Raw genomic sequence first — 17,000 nt, 5'->3', positions numbered from 1 at the left:
TACCTACTTGAACTTTTCTAAACATATTTCTTCCTTCAGTACTTCGGGCTGTTAAAAGGGAAGTAGTCAACTTCCCATTTTTAGGTTAAAAATTCAGGATGACATTGATGCCATGATTTGTTTAAAAAAATCGACTTACTTAAATGGTCTTTATGTTCACAACATTGCTGACATTTGTAAAGTGTAATAATTCAACCAGGGGTACTATTTTATCACTTTTCACCCTACTTTCTTCAGTGATGAGCTCATTACTTTCAAAATATATTTATTAAGATTTAATTGGAAATAAATGTATTTACATAAGATGTGAAGCAATGCATAAAGCAAAGAGGACTTTTATGTTTTAAGAACAAGTGACTACATTGAATTTTCAAGTTCCTCTCTGTGACATATTTTTATTAGGACAGAGCCTAGAAAAATTCACTGTGGCAGAATTTAAAAATTCAGTAATAAGCTTGCTTGTTTCTCGTGTTCACTAGGCATAAGGTTTTCATTACACAGAAAATAAACGGTTTTTGAAGTGTAAAAGAGGTAGCCAATCAACAAGTGTTAATTAAGGTTACATTCAGAGTGTTTTTTTTTGTGCTTCAGCTGAAAAAGGGTTTTCAGACCACCTACCTTTTGCTGACTAAGGGAAAAGCTTAAAAAAACTGACAAAATCAATATTCAAGGATGTTTTTACCCTGGATTATTAGAAAAGCAACTTAGAGAAATGAATTACAGAAAAGCTGATCCACTCAACATCAGCAAATTAATTTCCTTATTACAAAACAATAATATCAAATGTGAGAGCTCAACCTCCATCGCTGACAAAAAAATCTTGATCACTGGTCTCAACAAAAGCCATACGTATACAAATGAAATTGGAATAAACTGTACACTTTCCATCCAGAACAAATTCAAACAACTGGATGAGATGAAGAACAGGTGGCAGTGTAACAATGTAGGGTATGTCAAAGATGCTACATGTTACATTTCAAAGGCATAGTGTTGGGAGTATGCTATAGAACAACAAATACATGTGCGATCATGAGTCAGCACTCTTTAATGTGGAAAAGCAGAACTAGTTCTTATGGGAGACTTCAACTTTCCCCACATAGACTGGGAAAGACCTATAGGAATGTCAGCAACAGAAACTGAAATGCCATTTGAGGTGTTAATGGTAACACTTATCACTGCAAGCTGATTATCTTTTATTACGCATAATGGCCTTCATTTCTATCGAAGTAAAGCAGTACAGGGAATTAAGTCTCTTGACTTTGCTGACTTTTAGGTGAGTAAATTATTTATTTAATGTTAATCCTAAATGCAGATATGTAAATACAATTGTAGCTAGAGAAAATGTTTCTATTGAAACATATTTAATAATGTTGCACTATTTAAAGGGTAACATTTACCTCACAGTAGTGTGTACCACGTCAATTGTGTTATTTGTATTGACTTATATCATTGTAGTCTCATGACACGGTAAGGACTTAAGGTACAGTAAGTAGTTAATTTCTCGGAGCCCTTGGAGTATTTGTAGTTACTTCTCCAGTGCAATAACCTCTTCATTAAATCATAGGATAAGATCAACTTTCTCTCCCACCTCTATGGCACAGACATATTGGCATAGAAGAGGCAGAAACGTTTCTGGTACTAGAAGCATTTAAGATTAAAAGAACTCCAGGGCCTTACAGTACTATAACAACTGCACTCAAGAGTGCCTGTGATGCTACCCATATGCCATTAAGAAAATTGTTACAATAGTTGCTGAAGAGAGGGGTTAGTGTCGCTATACCGTAAAATTGCTAATGCTGTGTCCATCCATAAAAAGAGACAAAACTGACCATAAATATTAACAGATCAATACATTTTACCTATATTACATGTCAGAACATGAAAACTATAATTAGAACCAAAGTATAGGATCCTAGAGGATAATGGTTAAGGATTTAGAAATAGTAATTTGTAAGAAAAACTAATTTGTAAGAGTTCTTTGAACTTTGAAGTTCAAACTTTGAACTTTGAAGATTCATCAGTAATGGATACATAGATCATACAATCCAGTATATATCAATTTTCACATGGTTTTTGATAAAGTTACTTGTAAAAAATTCTCAAAGTACAGGAGACAGGCTTTTATTGTGTGTTTCTGAATTGAAAACTGGTAATGGAAAGAAAACACATATAGGGGGATTGGGGTGGAAGAATTAGCAGAGTAATGGATATCTGTCCTAGGACCACTGTTCTTTCTAATTTATATCAATGATCAAAATTCTGGTAATATTAGAAAACTAATTAAGGTTACAGATCAAAATAAGAGGACTACCATATACTGAAAAATCAGCAAATGAAATTCAATAAGATTTAAATACAATTATAAATTGGCAAATGTCTGGCAGATGACATACAATGTATCTATGTGTGGAGTGTTACATGCATGAAACAAAATCAAATTCCAGGCATTTTACTACAAAATAGTAAAAACACTAAGCTTGATGAGGCTGCTTCCAATGAAGCCCTGGCTGTTTACATCTTCTAGACAATGGGGGGGGGGTGATATAGGAAGTCAAAGAATATGAAGGATATATAGTTAAAACCACACAAAGTACAATTTTGACATAATGTCACTTGGTTTAAAATGTAGTAGCAAAAAATTAATTTAGAACAGTATGCACAATTTTGGTGCTCTGAATCTGTCCAAAGGAGAGCAACCAGACACAAGACTTAGAGGAATGTTGAATACTGACAAACTAAGAGAAAAGAACACTGAACGTTTTTAATCTTACGAAGAGAAGACTATGAGAGGATCCAGTCTAAGAAAACAAAATCCTCAAAAGAAATGACAAAGTCAGTTTAGTGGGACTTTTTCCACAATCACCAGACACAATCCAGAAGTTACAAATGGAAACTATGTGTAACTGCATTTAAAACCAGGAACAGTAGGTCCTTTGTGCAAAAGATTGTTGGAGTATGTAACAAACTGTCTAATGATGAATGAGATTCTTAGATCAAACTGGCTACGTGGGCCAAAAGGCCTTCTGTGTAACTGTTAAATTCAGTGAAGTGTAGCATCCACCTGGGTGATCTGCAGCAGCCAAGGCACAGAAGGTCTGGTGGACAAGTGAGAAATTGCTTCGCCAATCAAATTAGGGGGTTGATTTATGCAAAAGAAATTATGACTCCATCAGTTAATACAGTACCAAACTTTAATTAAAAAAACTGCATGCTGTGGCCATAAAGGCCTTCATCAGGCTCATTATGCACAGTAAAATATTCACCTTGCATTCTGAATGAAGAATTAATTATTTTTATAATTACTGGAAGCTGCTCTGATAAAGAGAACTTCAAAAGCTACTTTGTCTTTGTCTGTGTTAAAAATACTGTAGCTGTATATACCATAGATTTACTGATCTATGTTCACAAAACATACTATATTCCTTTTTTAAAAAAAGCTCTCATTTGTTCCACATCTTCACTGCAAAGAATGTTGTAACTACAGTATTTATCAGTATTTACAGTAGAAGCGATCATAATTAATGTAATAGTGCAAGTTCACTGGACGTTCACTGTCCATAAAATTAGTGCTAAATGGAGGTGAAAGAGGTACTTTTAATTGTACTGCTTTGCTTTCCAGTCTGTTCTGCATAGTTTTGCGTAGTATTCTGCCGCATCCCCAAACAGAGAGATGATATATAAACTTTAACTGATACCCTTATTAACCCATGTACTTCAGGTGGGTAGCTGTGTCAGCATGTGTAGGCTGCAAAGGAACAAGTAAAAAGTGAAAAGAGAAGAAAGAAAACACAACATTTCGGCTGTGGAGCCTTCGAAACATTGTGTTAACCTTTGTACTGTATGTTGCTGCATGGCTGGAAGATCTCCAGGTGCAGGAGTATAGCACCCTGATGCCCTCAACTCAGGAGGGCTCATGGCAATTTAATGGGATAATCACCACTTTAAAATTCCTCCCCCCACAGTCAGCTGGAACTGAAGGCCTGATGTGAAAATCACTGTGATTTTAGCAACAGGAGAAGAGAAAATCAACACTCACTCCACCACAAAGTTTCTCATACATAAATGAATAAAAATCTTGGATAGTGAGAAACTGCATGGAGAGAAGGCTTTGGTGTTACATTTGAATTACATTTCTGTCACCATGAACTTTTTTATTTAAATAAATACAAACTGCGTTTCCAAAACAACTATTTGAAGACACTTCACCTCTTGCCACTATGCATCTCTGTCAAGATGAAAATCAACTCACATTCTTGCTGAACAAGTCATGCAGTCCTGTTTGAAAGTCTCGGACTGACCAGCTGCAGCAAGGCTGGATCACATCCATACTTGCATGTGTGGCCTAGCAAAAAATGAGGTGCAGTGGGATGCACAGTTGGTTATTTTGAGAATTGTTATTTATTTTTAGACTATTTTTAATTTTATGTTTTACTGTGGCCTAACTACAGATAATAAAAATATTCTAAGAACGCAAGCTCTAGGAAATGTATTTAAGCACGAGTATACAACTTCATTTGTAAAAGTTGTCCAGACATATAACAGAACAAAACTTTAGTGAAATGAGAAGAATGGTGCTAAAGCCCATGAATTACCAGCCCATTCATTTCAATGTGAGTATCCACTCCTTGACACACTAAAATGCATAGGTAGCAATCTTGTAACCCAACAAACAGAGGAAAACAATCATTTTAACTTTTGTTACCTAACACAAAAACCACACATCTGACTCACCTGAAGTTCCTGTGTGTGGCTAACTCAACTGCAGCATCCGGTGCCATTCCTACTCCTTCCTGTTAATTGTAATATTCATTCAAATCAGTATAATCTTCTTGTTTCATTTTTGACCTCTGGAAACTTTATACCATGTGCAACCATGCAGAAAAAGGGTTTGCAAAACTAGAACAAATCTACCAACACACTGAACATGTCTCCTTGCTTACTTCTAATTCCTCACAACATGACTAAGGAAACCCATGTAATATTACTTTATCAGGATGACTAAGAACCCTGATTTACCCTACTTACTTGCACTGAAAAAGATGCACGTTCTACAAGATGCAAAGTGTCTATAATGCTATAATGTCTATAATGTGTCTATAATCACATTTCTCCCAGCACTATTTTTTCCTTCATCTGCTTGTTTATTTACCCAAGTCACATCAATACTGGAATGCTACAAAACATAAATCTCTGCAAGCCGCTACTCTTGGCACTGCTTGTGACAATTTTAAATTTGTGTTCTTGAAATTAGGGAGGGAAAAGTTATATGAGGTTGAATAAACGTAATGGACCACTGCCTACGCTCAGTGGGAGGAAGTTGCTTGGATGGAGTTAAGTCTCCCAAGCTCTGGTGTTTTAAAATGACTACTTTTCATTACAGGTTCCAGCACGTGGCAGATTTTAATTTTTCTGTGGTCCCCAGGTGAAGACTCAAAGTTTCCTCTGCTGCTTAAATTGCTCAAATTATAAAATAAGTCTAACTTAGTACCTACTCAATAACTATTTCCCAAATGCATTTCCCTTTGTTCATCCATGATTTGACATTTTCATGTCACTGACTCAGGAAGGCTCTACTTCATTTTATGGTAGTATACAGTTGAAGTGGAAGGCTTATTTATTCCTAGAAATTCAATTTCTGATTATGGATTCTTTGCATGCTATCCTACTTGTTGATGTACCAAAATGAAATAAACATTAAGTATAAAACACTGCTATAGAGAGAAACTGGTGATTGCATGCAAGTCATTTTATGACAAAACAGTTTTTATTCCACCATCTAATGAAAAATCTCTTCATGAACTCACGAAACCTTGAAATTATGAAAGTTCATGACATGCATATGGCAAAGATGTAATTCCAGCTTAGTTTATACAGAATACTATGCCAATGAATTAAAATACGGAGAGCTTCAAAAAATTTATCACTTCTACTTAACATAAATGACATAGGCAAATCTTTAGTGATTCATCACTAAAGAGCACTTTACTGCTGACAAAGAGGACCATGATATAGTTTGTTGTTTTTTTCACCAAGTCTGAAATTCAGCTTATTGCTGTATATCCCCTCATGCCCAATCACCTCTCTCACTGATGAGGTATTTAATTAAAATATTATTTTTAACAATGTAATGTGTTTTTCATTATTGTGAAGTTTCACTTTATTACAGGTGAAAAAATTGTATGAGGAATTTTAACAGGTTGAATCGCGATTCCAGTACCTCTAACCCCTCAGGTTTACCAACTGCAAATTTACATAAAGGGTTTTCAAAAATGTAAGTACTGTATAAAATTTAAGATTACACTGCAGATAGCATGGTTTTATGGAGGAATATTATTTTCTAGATACTATGTTCTGTAAACCTAAATTACAGAAAAATTAATTCAAACAATTACTTACTGTTAATTTTGTATTTATATATCTTGTTAGGACTTGCTTATCTTAATTGGTGCTACTTCACTGATCAAAATTATTAAACAACTTACTATAAATTAGCATATTTATCACAATGTTCAGGAGTGGTTCAAGACTTGCATTTTGAGTATAGAAATAAGTTGATGTAAAAGTATGGATTTATACCATTTTAAAAACCACACTGCTCAAATATGCTCAGCACAAGGTGAGAGTCAGTGATTTTAAGTTTTATATATATTGATTGCAATGTACCCAAAACAAGGACATGTAAAAATGCTACAGATAGAACAGAAAACAGTCTCTTTCCTTTAAAGGTTAAAGAAGCTTCTGGCACATTTCTAGCATATTTTCTAAAAGAAATCCAAAAATTAAAACAGGAACAGAGCTAGGGACTTAATTAACTTGATGCTCAGTGTATGGGAAGTGTATCCAAACTAGAGTTTGTTTTATGAATTGAGAGAACACTTATTACCACTAAAACCGTACAGTGGAGTTGCACTTGCACTTTCACATATTTGCAAAGACAAGGTGCACAGTGTGAATGTGCATACAAAAACATGTGCAGAATCACAGACTGAGTCATCTTTGTGTGGCAATTGAAAGGCCCAAGGGTACACAGTTAAACACATGAACATCTCTGTCAGTCTCAATCTCAATTCGGATTCCAACAAACTCCAGCTGCTGGTCACTCGAGCACTGCATGGAAAAATAGTCTGTATGGAAAAAGTTCTTAAATTGTGCTACTCTTGCCTGCCAAGCCATGAAGCAGCAGTCATAATTTAGTTTCCAGTGGACTATGAATGTAATGTGGTTATTTTATGTTAAGATAGTTACAACTTTGCAAATCCTAATACAAAAGTCTGATAGTGTACACCCTCTTGTATATACATTGTTTATAGTGCATGGACCTTATTTATACCTAAATATGTTTCCTTGATATACAACTTTTATATATGATTTAAACAGCATCTGAGGTACGACATCTTTGAATCAGTATGCAAAGAATATGTAATTAAAATATAGATGATATGAAAAGAATTGTAACTACACTAACTGTAAAATACAATTTAATATGGTAATTAACAAATATTTTGCTTAGGTGATGTTTATTTCCATATAAATATTTGCACAAAGCAAAATTAATTTCAGAAATGATATTATTATCATTTGCAATCATCAAAAGACCCTAAAAGCATGTGATATACGAGCACCAAATACAAGTACAATACAGTAGCAGCGCTGCAGTCGTAGAAGTGTGTGAATCATTTTCGATTTTGTGAAATCCAGTTAACTAATTTCATGTTTTGATGAGGAACTGCCTTCTGTTTTGCATTGCAACAGGCCACAGCCAACCTCTGCAGCCAACACACTTTCCTTACATATGTGACTGCTGTTTTCCCCCACATCCAACAGCAGCACAGCGACTCTTACTGCGGGTAACAAATACAGTAAGTCAGATGGGTAATGTTAATGGTCACCAGCTCAATTTGAAATCCCTTACAACTACTGCTTTGACTGTTACAGTGGTTTATATTTTGAATCATATCTGCTTATAAAACCCCAGCAGCAGCCTCGCTGATGATTTGACAGTGTTTAGAGCAAAAGAAGACATTCAAAGTCATACACTTTGACCATTTGAATTCCAAAAGGGTGGCCAGCACAAGACAAATTATTGCTCTGCATATGTTCACTTTAGAGGCCACTGGCAGACAAATCCTCATTTGAACAAACACTAAATAAAACATGAATATAAGACTGAATAAACAAAACGTCAGAAACATTCCATTTTAAGGGGCTTTAAGTATCTTCAAAGAGGGATCCAAAGATTCTCTAATTTATACCAGTATAATAATACTTTGTAATGAGAAAAAAAGTGTCTTAAATGACTTATTTTACAGCTTGAAAAGCACATCACTGAACATTTTAATTTCATGGCTCAAGTAAATCTGTCGACACAAAGATAAAAGTGAAAGTCTCTTCCTGATCTTCCACCAGAAATAACTATTTGTAGTAATTCCAGCTAAAGTTCAGTGAATTCACAAGGAACTCACATTCCTATGGACTGAACGTTATGTTTGTATTATACAAACAAACCAGTAACACTGAAACAGGACCTAAACATTAGTAATTTTTATACAAAAACAATATATCTACCACCCTGTATTTTACAAGTACAGAAACATGAAAATTTGATTTTATGTTAAATTGCCATGATAGTTTCTATATTTGGGTATTATAAATATACTGTATAAAGCTGTGGATAGTTTGGTACTCATAATTGTTTAAACTGCCACATTTTTTAATACTTAAACCACTTTTTTATTGTCCATTGTTCTCTTTATTTCAGGTTGCACTGTGGTACTTTACCCATTGTAGTTACACTGTATGTGTTAAATTGTTTCTGATATCTATTTTTTTTGTTACACATCCTTATATCTGACCTAATGTGGGCAATATTTATTGCATATACAGATTTAATACCACAAGAGGAGGACAACAGGAATTTTTCATCATTTTGGGTACCCACGACATCTCTAAAGCTTTGCATGGTTAAAATTGAAACAAAACAAACATCAAATCAAAACCATAATCATCATCAAAATTAGGTCCTGCTTTGGAAGCAATTTAATAAAGGTTATCCATTATACACCCCATTCCCATGTCACTGAATCCTGAGTGACAAAACAATAACAGTAATAACCAGGCAATGAAACTTACGCATTTATTTATTCATATTTCACTACTACAATGTACAGATATTTACAGATCCGTGAGAGTGCTGCCTTCTACAAACATGGGAACAAACTTACCAGCTACTGAAGCACAAATACTGTATAAGAAAAAAAGAGAATCTGTTATCTTATGAAACAAAAGATCCTACTTAGGACTGAATTTCTCTCTAAAATCGATACTAAACAAAAGGGAACCTATTTTCCTGTTCATAATAATAAGGCAAAGACATTTCTTTTTATTAGGTGGATACCACAAATAGTAAAACAGTATTTCCACAAATATAAAACAACATTCCCTTTCTTAAAGCCTGTAGTAAGACTCTTCAGTGCTGAAATTACCTTCTGTAGGGCTGTTTTGGCTTCTACTCTTTCTTCTGTTTCTTCTCCTACCATTACAACTTCCCGTTTCTGGATGCTCTTTTATTTTGTCGTAGAACCTGCTTTGCCTCCATCGCTGATCTAATGATTTAACAGCAGTGATCATTTTAAATTATAAACACTGAAAATCTGACAAAAAGAGAGAAACGGAATAAAGCAAACAAAAGGATAAAATCTGAAGGTTTCTTTCCTTCAAATGGTATGACGGCACGAAGCAGGAGGGCAGACAGTACACTGCCCGAACCACTGTCTCAAAAGACCCGAGGCAAGTCTTCCACATGGCCAATGCATTTCTTTCACTAATACTTCAACTTTGAACTTTCTAGTAGCTAAATTACTTTTTAAAGAAAATAAATTGATCCACATTTTAGGCATACTGTTCCTTCAGAAATGCGCACTATTTTTGAGATCCCTCATGCTTATATACTGTGCCAGGACAATAGCCCCAATATTCTATTACCTTCCATGTTGTACTGTAGACACTACATACAACATCAAAGTAGTAAATATGTAACTAGCATAATGGCTCTCTACTTTTTTTTTCCCCCATATATGGCTTCCTTCTGAAGCTGTGTTTATCATACATACTTGTACAAAAAATATTCAGGAGCAAGCAGAATATGTTCCAGTATATTTTTCATTATAAATGGGTACTGAATCCATTTCAGTATGCACCCTCTTATCCTTATAGTATATTCATATTCTGTCACCACCACTCATGGTTTCCCAGAGTTGCACACAGGCCAGGCGGGACACCTGGTCAAATAAATGTGTGAACACAGACAAAATGAACACAAGACTACGTATTATTCATAGTAACACACCGCAAGATCATTTTCCATCCAGCAACCACAATAGTATGTAATCGCGTAGCTCTCAAGCGAGCCCTTCTATTGGCTCAATGCATGAAAAAATAATAAACCGCTCCTTAATAACAGAAGAAAACAATGATGGCTTGATTATACAAAAGACAGGAAATAGCACAAAGCTCTTCCCTGGGCATCATACAGTATATAATAATTAATTTTCTTGTTTCGTGCAGGACACCCTGCCAACGTTATTGCACTGCAGTCTTCCCATAGCCCTGCTTAAAGGGCAACTGCAGTCCCAATTTTCATCAGACCAGTTATTAAATTCCGGTAACAAAATAGATTAACTGACGGTATCGCAAAATTTGACAAATTCTGAATTAAGCACAAAATCGTGAACTTTGTGAAAGTACTGACTGGTCTCCATGTTGTCTCACTACGGGCAAGAGAGTGAGTTCGGGAAGGTTTTAGGTCACAATTCTCACACTCACTAGTCGCTGTAATTACTAATGTAGTGTGATGTACGAGCAAATAAGTCCAGGTTGTGTAGCAGGCATCTCACCGCAGAAATGTTCCAACGTGATCTGCATGCTGACTTAACAAGTAATAAGTACTTGTCGGCAAAACGGTCTTGAAGTCGACAGCAATATTTCTATTGGATTGAAAGAGATGTATTCACAAGCCTGCTTGTTTACAATGTAATAGTGTCGGTTCACCTCACCAAAGTTTTCTTGCCTCATTCTGAATCGCATCAATGAAGGCAACATGGTACTGTGTATACCTGGAAATTTCATCAATACTGTTCACTGCTACAACTCTTTGTGACCATGCTGATTATACTTCTTTAGTACGCTTCATGATGTCATATCACAGCCTCAGCAAGTCTATACTGAAACTATACTGGTTACAACCCCAAGTGTCTAGGGGTAAAGGGGTAACATTTAGGATAATTCTTTTGGAAGCAGGTGGGTTTTGGTGAGGGACTAGGAAGCGTGATAACAAGGGTAAGTAGAGTGGTGCCAAAGGAAAGAAAATAAACAAAATGGAGCTGGCTAGGACAGTGAGGGAAAGCTAATCTGACTACAAAAGAAAACCCGAAACACACGGTCTTCGACGTCTTCAACACCCTAGCTAAGATGCGCTGACTACCCAAAACCATACAAGACAAATTGCACTCACCCATACTAAACTAGTGTACTAATACAAAATCAACTAAGTGTGTAAGAAGGCTCCACGGCCGAAACGTTGTGTTCTCTTTCTTCTTTTTTTCAGCATGGAATAAACCTATTACTTGTTCCTAAGTGTGTAAAGTGTACCCAACAACCTAAACTAACCTTATATACAAAAGTTCACACAAAAACACAAGTGAACCAGGAATACAAATAAGGGAAAACAAGAGTAATCAACAGGAGCAGGGTACAAAAGAACACAAAAGTTGAACATGTAACACTGGGGCAAGGTAATGGCAAAACAAGGATGAACACACAAACAAACGAAAGTACAAAGAAACTAACAAAAAAAACAACAAAACAACAAAGCCGAAGCTATACGAAAATACACATACACAAAGCAAAACAAACCAACAAACGAAGCCGAAGCAATAACCAGAAGCGAAGCGAAGCGAAGCGAAGCGAAGCGATAACCAAAACCAAACGGGACTGAAGTCAAACAAAAGGCCTCTTCTTGCTGAAAACCTCCATGTTATATGCTGAATAGGATGTGTTCTGATTGGCTGAGAGCTAATTGATGATGACATCATACGGAAAGTGTGGTGTAATGGTGGGCCAATGGGGAAGGGAGAACAATTAAGGGTCAGCAGTGTGGACATAACAGAAAAAACACACACAGAACACACACTGGGACGTGACACATAAGCAGGTCTTTATATTGCACACTACTCAAGCACAGAAATCAACTCCAGTGCAGAAATATCACCTGCTGTTATCTAACAATAAAAATTCCACTCTAGGACAGACTAATCTAAATCGTAGCCCAGCAATTCCAAATGACAAGCCTAACCGTACATCTTGTTCATTTGTGCTTGATACTCATTTCCACCAGTACATTCAAATACATTTCCATTTCAGGCTTTTCCAATGGCATTCTCACATGATAAATTTTTCAAGCTCATTCTTTTCCATCCACACTAGTTTCTTGACACTAGGTTCTTTATTGAAGAGATTCAATGAGGAAATGAAATCAGCAGCATAGTTAAGGCTGGAATTTTGTCTTGAAATTTGATCTATCAGTCTTTTTTCTCTTTTAATTAGTTTTTCTCTTTCTGCACTGACCACTTCTGTTTGCATGGCTACCATTTTTTGCTGTATTTCCTGACTGTGGCTGCAGTGTCTTATGTGGTTAGTCTTGAACATATCTTGCTATCTGGACATGCATTTAAAAATGAGAACCAGAAGCATTTCTTTACCGACAGGGTTGTGGGAGTTTGAAAAAAGCTTCTCAGCCATGTTGATACTCTTTGTTCAAGAAAAGTCTTTAATCATATAACCAATAACACCATCACTTCTGAAAGTGGACGGTTTCAGCTTCTTTTCAGATAGCCCTTGTACCGAGACGGAGAATGAAAACTCCGCAGCAAAAAGTGGGATGGGCCTAAATTGTGCTAAAATGTATCTACTGTTGCATTGTGAAATGGATAATTAACTTTGGTATTAACCTATGGTTAACATACAATTTACAAGCCTTCCCTTCAGTGCAGAACGGCAAGAAATCAATGTGGCAATCCACAGGAAAACAGCAAATGAAATAACAGTACTGCTAAATTCACATCAAATACTGTGCAACAACAATTAATACAACTGCAGTAATAAGTTATCCATTCGACACTCAGATACAGTTCCGAAACTGAAGAAGCCCCTTTCTTGCTCTTATATTTTTAGAAACATAATTATCTCCCCCTAAGCAGCCATCCACTGTTGATGCGTACCCCTACATTCCTAATTATTTTGCGGCCAAGTTTTGCTTTAAAAGGAATGTCACTCGCTTTTATTTTTTCTATATCAAGAATATGACTCATAGCATTACATTTTAAACAAAATGGCAATTAATTAAGCATGAACAGCACAAGAACTAGAAAACTGTAGGAAATATAGTCACAAATGTAAAAATGGAGAGAATTATGGATGGAAATTTGAGACTAATTTTAATGTATTATTTTATAATACAATGTATTATAAACAATGTCACAAAAAAGCAATGTTGTGGTATTTATCATTTTAATAATGAAAATTAAACAACAAAAAAAAAACATTCATCTACAATTTCCCAACACATGACTGGATTTGTTTTATACACAGAATAAAAAAATGTGGTAAAAATTAGCCAATTTCTAATGTGGCTAATTTCAATAAAAATGCTAAAAACATTTCTAAGCAATTATGAGCTTACCAAACAAACTAGATTGTGTAGTATCAAATTGTCAAATGTAGAATTACTGTGTTATTAATAAACATGCACAAATCAGTTACTCATCTTCAGAGTTCAGAATTCTAATTACACTTTGTGGACCATACACTATAAAAAAAATTACTATTCTAATCTTAGTGTACTGTTTTGAGACACATATAAGTTATAGAATGTAGCATTTGCAAAAGGGAATTTGCACTTAATTGGTTTGATGGTCACCTGATTCAACTTTAGGTTTACATGTAGGATTTGTTAATTAACCTAGTTGTGAGCACAACTCAATTTTAATGATCTATCAAATTCTCTACAAAAATCCAAACAATTTAATATCCCTTGTAGTCTTCACTACCTTCTTTAAACATTATTATTTTAATAGAGAAATACAGTTGAAAAAAGTGTCATTAAGGTACAGAAATGTATGTTATCTTAAATACATTGAGTATAGAGGGGCATAACTAGGTACACAAGGAACCAAATCCTTGTTTTACTTAATAAACCAAACTTATTTAACATTATTAAGCATGCAGAATAAGTGAATTTCACTCAGAGTAAATGAGGTGTCATTTCAAATTTATCCAAGACCATGTACTGCTGTAAACATCAGGTAGAAGAAGCTAATATTTTAAATGTGAAGACAGTTATAGTAGGTACAGAGGCAAAGCTAGAAATGGAATATTGTGTCAGTTACAAAGTTCAAGTAATTCAGTGAGTTGTTCTAGAGATGTTCTTAGATGTACAGAACAAAGCTGGCCATGATCAGCTACAGTAGCAGATGTGATGTGCTGTGAAACTTGGACCTTAAAGATATGAGGTCTTCTTTCATGACAGGCCACAGTCAGAAAACCGGATTATAACCTGTATGGCAATGGGCTAGCATGTGATCACTTCTATCACCAGCCTGTGGTCCTGAAACGTGGTACTGACAGAAAAGGCTCTTCAATTGACAAAAGGTGAAGCTTGAATGAAAATCATTCTTGTTTTTTTATTATTTTTTTTCTTTTTCATTGACAATGGTGAATATCCTCTACCTAGACTGACAAATTCCAAGCAGACAAACGGTACACCAGGACAAATGGGCCTATGAGGTCATCTGAATTCAGTCTTTTCTACAACAGCCTTGAGATACTCTTAGAAAACTTGTTACATCCTGAAAATATTCCACCACTGGTTTGAGATAAGTTTAGTGAACAAGTACATAAGAGAGTATCAGCTTGATTAAATGAGCATCGCATTGTTATGGGTTGGCAACACATCTTAGGATGTGTGAGACTTTACACTACACTCTTCTGCTTATCATTTTATTTGGCAAAACATCATGCCAGTTGGTAACTTTCACTTTTGATGGCTCCTGAACATGTTTGTCTTCAAATATGTCAGTATGGCCATTCATGACATACAATCAGGATCACTCAGCTGGAAATTTTCTTATTTCCATACCTGGCAATGAGGTGATTCTTGATAATGTTTCCAAGAAGTCAGTTCATGCAATATACACCATACAAATAGTGACATTTGTGAAACAAAGAGACTAACCACAAGGGAATCATAAAAAGGTACATTGATGCTAGATGTTATGTTTTGTTTAGTGCAAAGCTCAGAATTTTTTAACCCATATCAGATTATCTTTAAATATTAGTGTCAATTAATACTATTTAATACTAATTAATATTAGAATATAATAATCAATAACATATTTTGGGGGGGAAATTTCGACACCCATGTCTGTTCTAAAAAGTACCACTGCTCTCTCAGTTAAATAACACCACGTCCGAAACTCATGAGCAGTCGTCAGCCTTAGTTATCAAGAACTTTTTGTGCAATATACAGTGGGTGAAACCTACCGAAGTAGCCTTGCATTAATAGCAACTTGGACGACTGAAAAATACATAATTAAAACGCAGCGTTAACTTGCCTTTTAGAGCCCCTTGAGTATGTGAATGTAAAGGTGGAGTCCGAGTATCGGAAATCTGAAATAAAAGAAGAAACGCCCGTCAGGTAAAAACGACAGGTACAATCAATACAGTACTCACAAAGGAAAAGAAAGAATACAACCGCAGGAAAAGTCCCTTTTCAACAAGTGCAGTTGCCATGGCAACATCAGAAGGGATTTCCACTGACAACGGATGAAGAGAACTAATAATGAATATTCACGGAATAATTCTGTCTGAAACAGTATCCCATATGGAATTCTTTATTTCAGTCAATGTGTTTTTCACAGAATGCTCCAGCTAACTGATTGTTAGAAGGCACCGTATTCTATTAAATGCTCAAGCTAACGTCATGACTAGCATGATAATGTTTTCTGGTTGTTTTCCGTCTATACATTTATAATTACAAATGAAATATATCATTTCAACACATTCATGCATTATTACATAGTGAAATTTTACTTTGATTAAAACAAGAACAGTACAGAATTAATTCTACATTGCTTTATCAGATCTTACGTTTCCTTTTAAAACCATCACTTTGCATTTTTATTCTCAAAAAGAACAGAAAAAAAACATTTTTTTCAGGTCACGATATGGCAAACGATAAGTTCATTCCTCTATATCTTTGGTAAAATCATGTAATATATATATACGTAGTAATGTTTTTGCATGTAAATATATAATGGTTAGTAATACCCACAACGCAAAAGTAGGAAACTCACCAGAAAACAGGCAGTCTTTCTCCGCCTTGCACCTTTGGATTACGATGTCGACGTCTTTTTGAATTCTCTCTTGCCTTGAACACATCCCCATGAAATAAAAACCCCTGGGATGACTTGTTTTATTATTTACTGTAAAAATTACTGTCTTCCCTTTCAGGATTTATACATTCAAAAAGACTGATTTTTTTAGAAAGGCAGAGCAATATTCATTAACTGTGGCTGTTTATAAAATCCCAGGTGTGTCAAACGAACCTTGCTTCTGTATTTTCTCTTGCAACAATAGGTTCACAGATGAAAAGCACCAGAACTCAACAGCACCCTCTCCTCGATGTATATTGGTGATAGCTTTTTATACCGGAAGCCACAACCTCCACTCCACCTCACACTGCTAAACCCAACAATGGCGATTTCGAAAGCTATAGCAGAAGCTAGTCTTAAAGTGAAACTGACGCTCAAAAGCCGTTATTTCTAAGTGACCTGTTTTGAATTCATTATCACATTGGTATATTTGAACCGGTACTGAATACAATCTGCAAAGTAATTGAACTGCACAGGTCAGATGTTATACTAAGTCGCACAAGTGTCATAATAAGT

The 17,000-nt window shown here is 35.3% G+C and overlaps 1 protein-coding gene across 1 annotated transcript in view; it reads right to left on the bottom strand.

The window, feature by feature from the left end:
* Positions 1 to 16,740, bottom strand: part of parp8 (poly (ADP-ribose) polymerase family, member 8) — a 101,717-nt gene extending 84,977 nt beyond the window's left edge. Inside the window, exons 1-2 of the mRNA XM_088910887.1 lie at positions 16,407 to 16,740; positions 15,666 to 15,720 (exon numbers count right to left, since the gene is read on the bottom strand). Of these exons, the coding sequence (XP_088767013.1) occupies positions 15,666 to 15,720; positions 16,407 to 16,497 (146 nt within the window). The 5' untranslated portion in view covers positions 16,498 to 16,740. The remainder of the gene's footprint in view (positions 1 to 15,665; positions 15,721 to 16,406) is intronic.
* Positions 16,741 to 17,000: the final 260 nt, after the last annotated feature.

The sequence above is a fragment of the Atractosteus spatula genome, chromosome 3 (assembly GCF_055471065.1).
Source record: "Atractosteus spatula isolate fAtrSpa1 chromosome 3, fAtrSpa1.hap1, whole genome shotgun sequence".
Taxonomy (NCBI): Eukaryota; Metazoa; Chordata; class Actinopteri; order Semionotiformes; family Lepisosteidae; genus Atractosteus; species Atractosteus spatula.
Note: the sequence above shows the minus strand (reverse complement) of the source record. Positions and strands in the feature narration are given on the sequence as shown.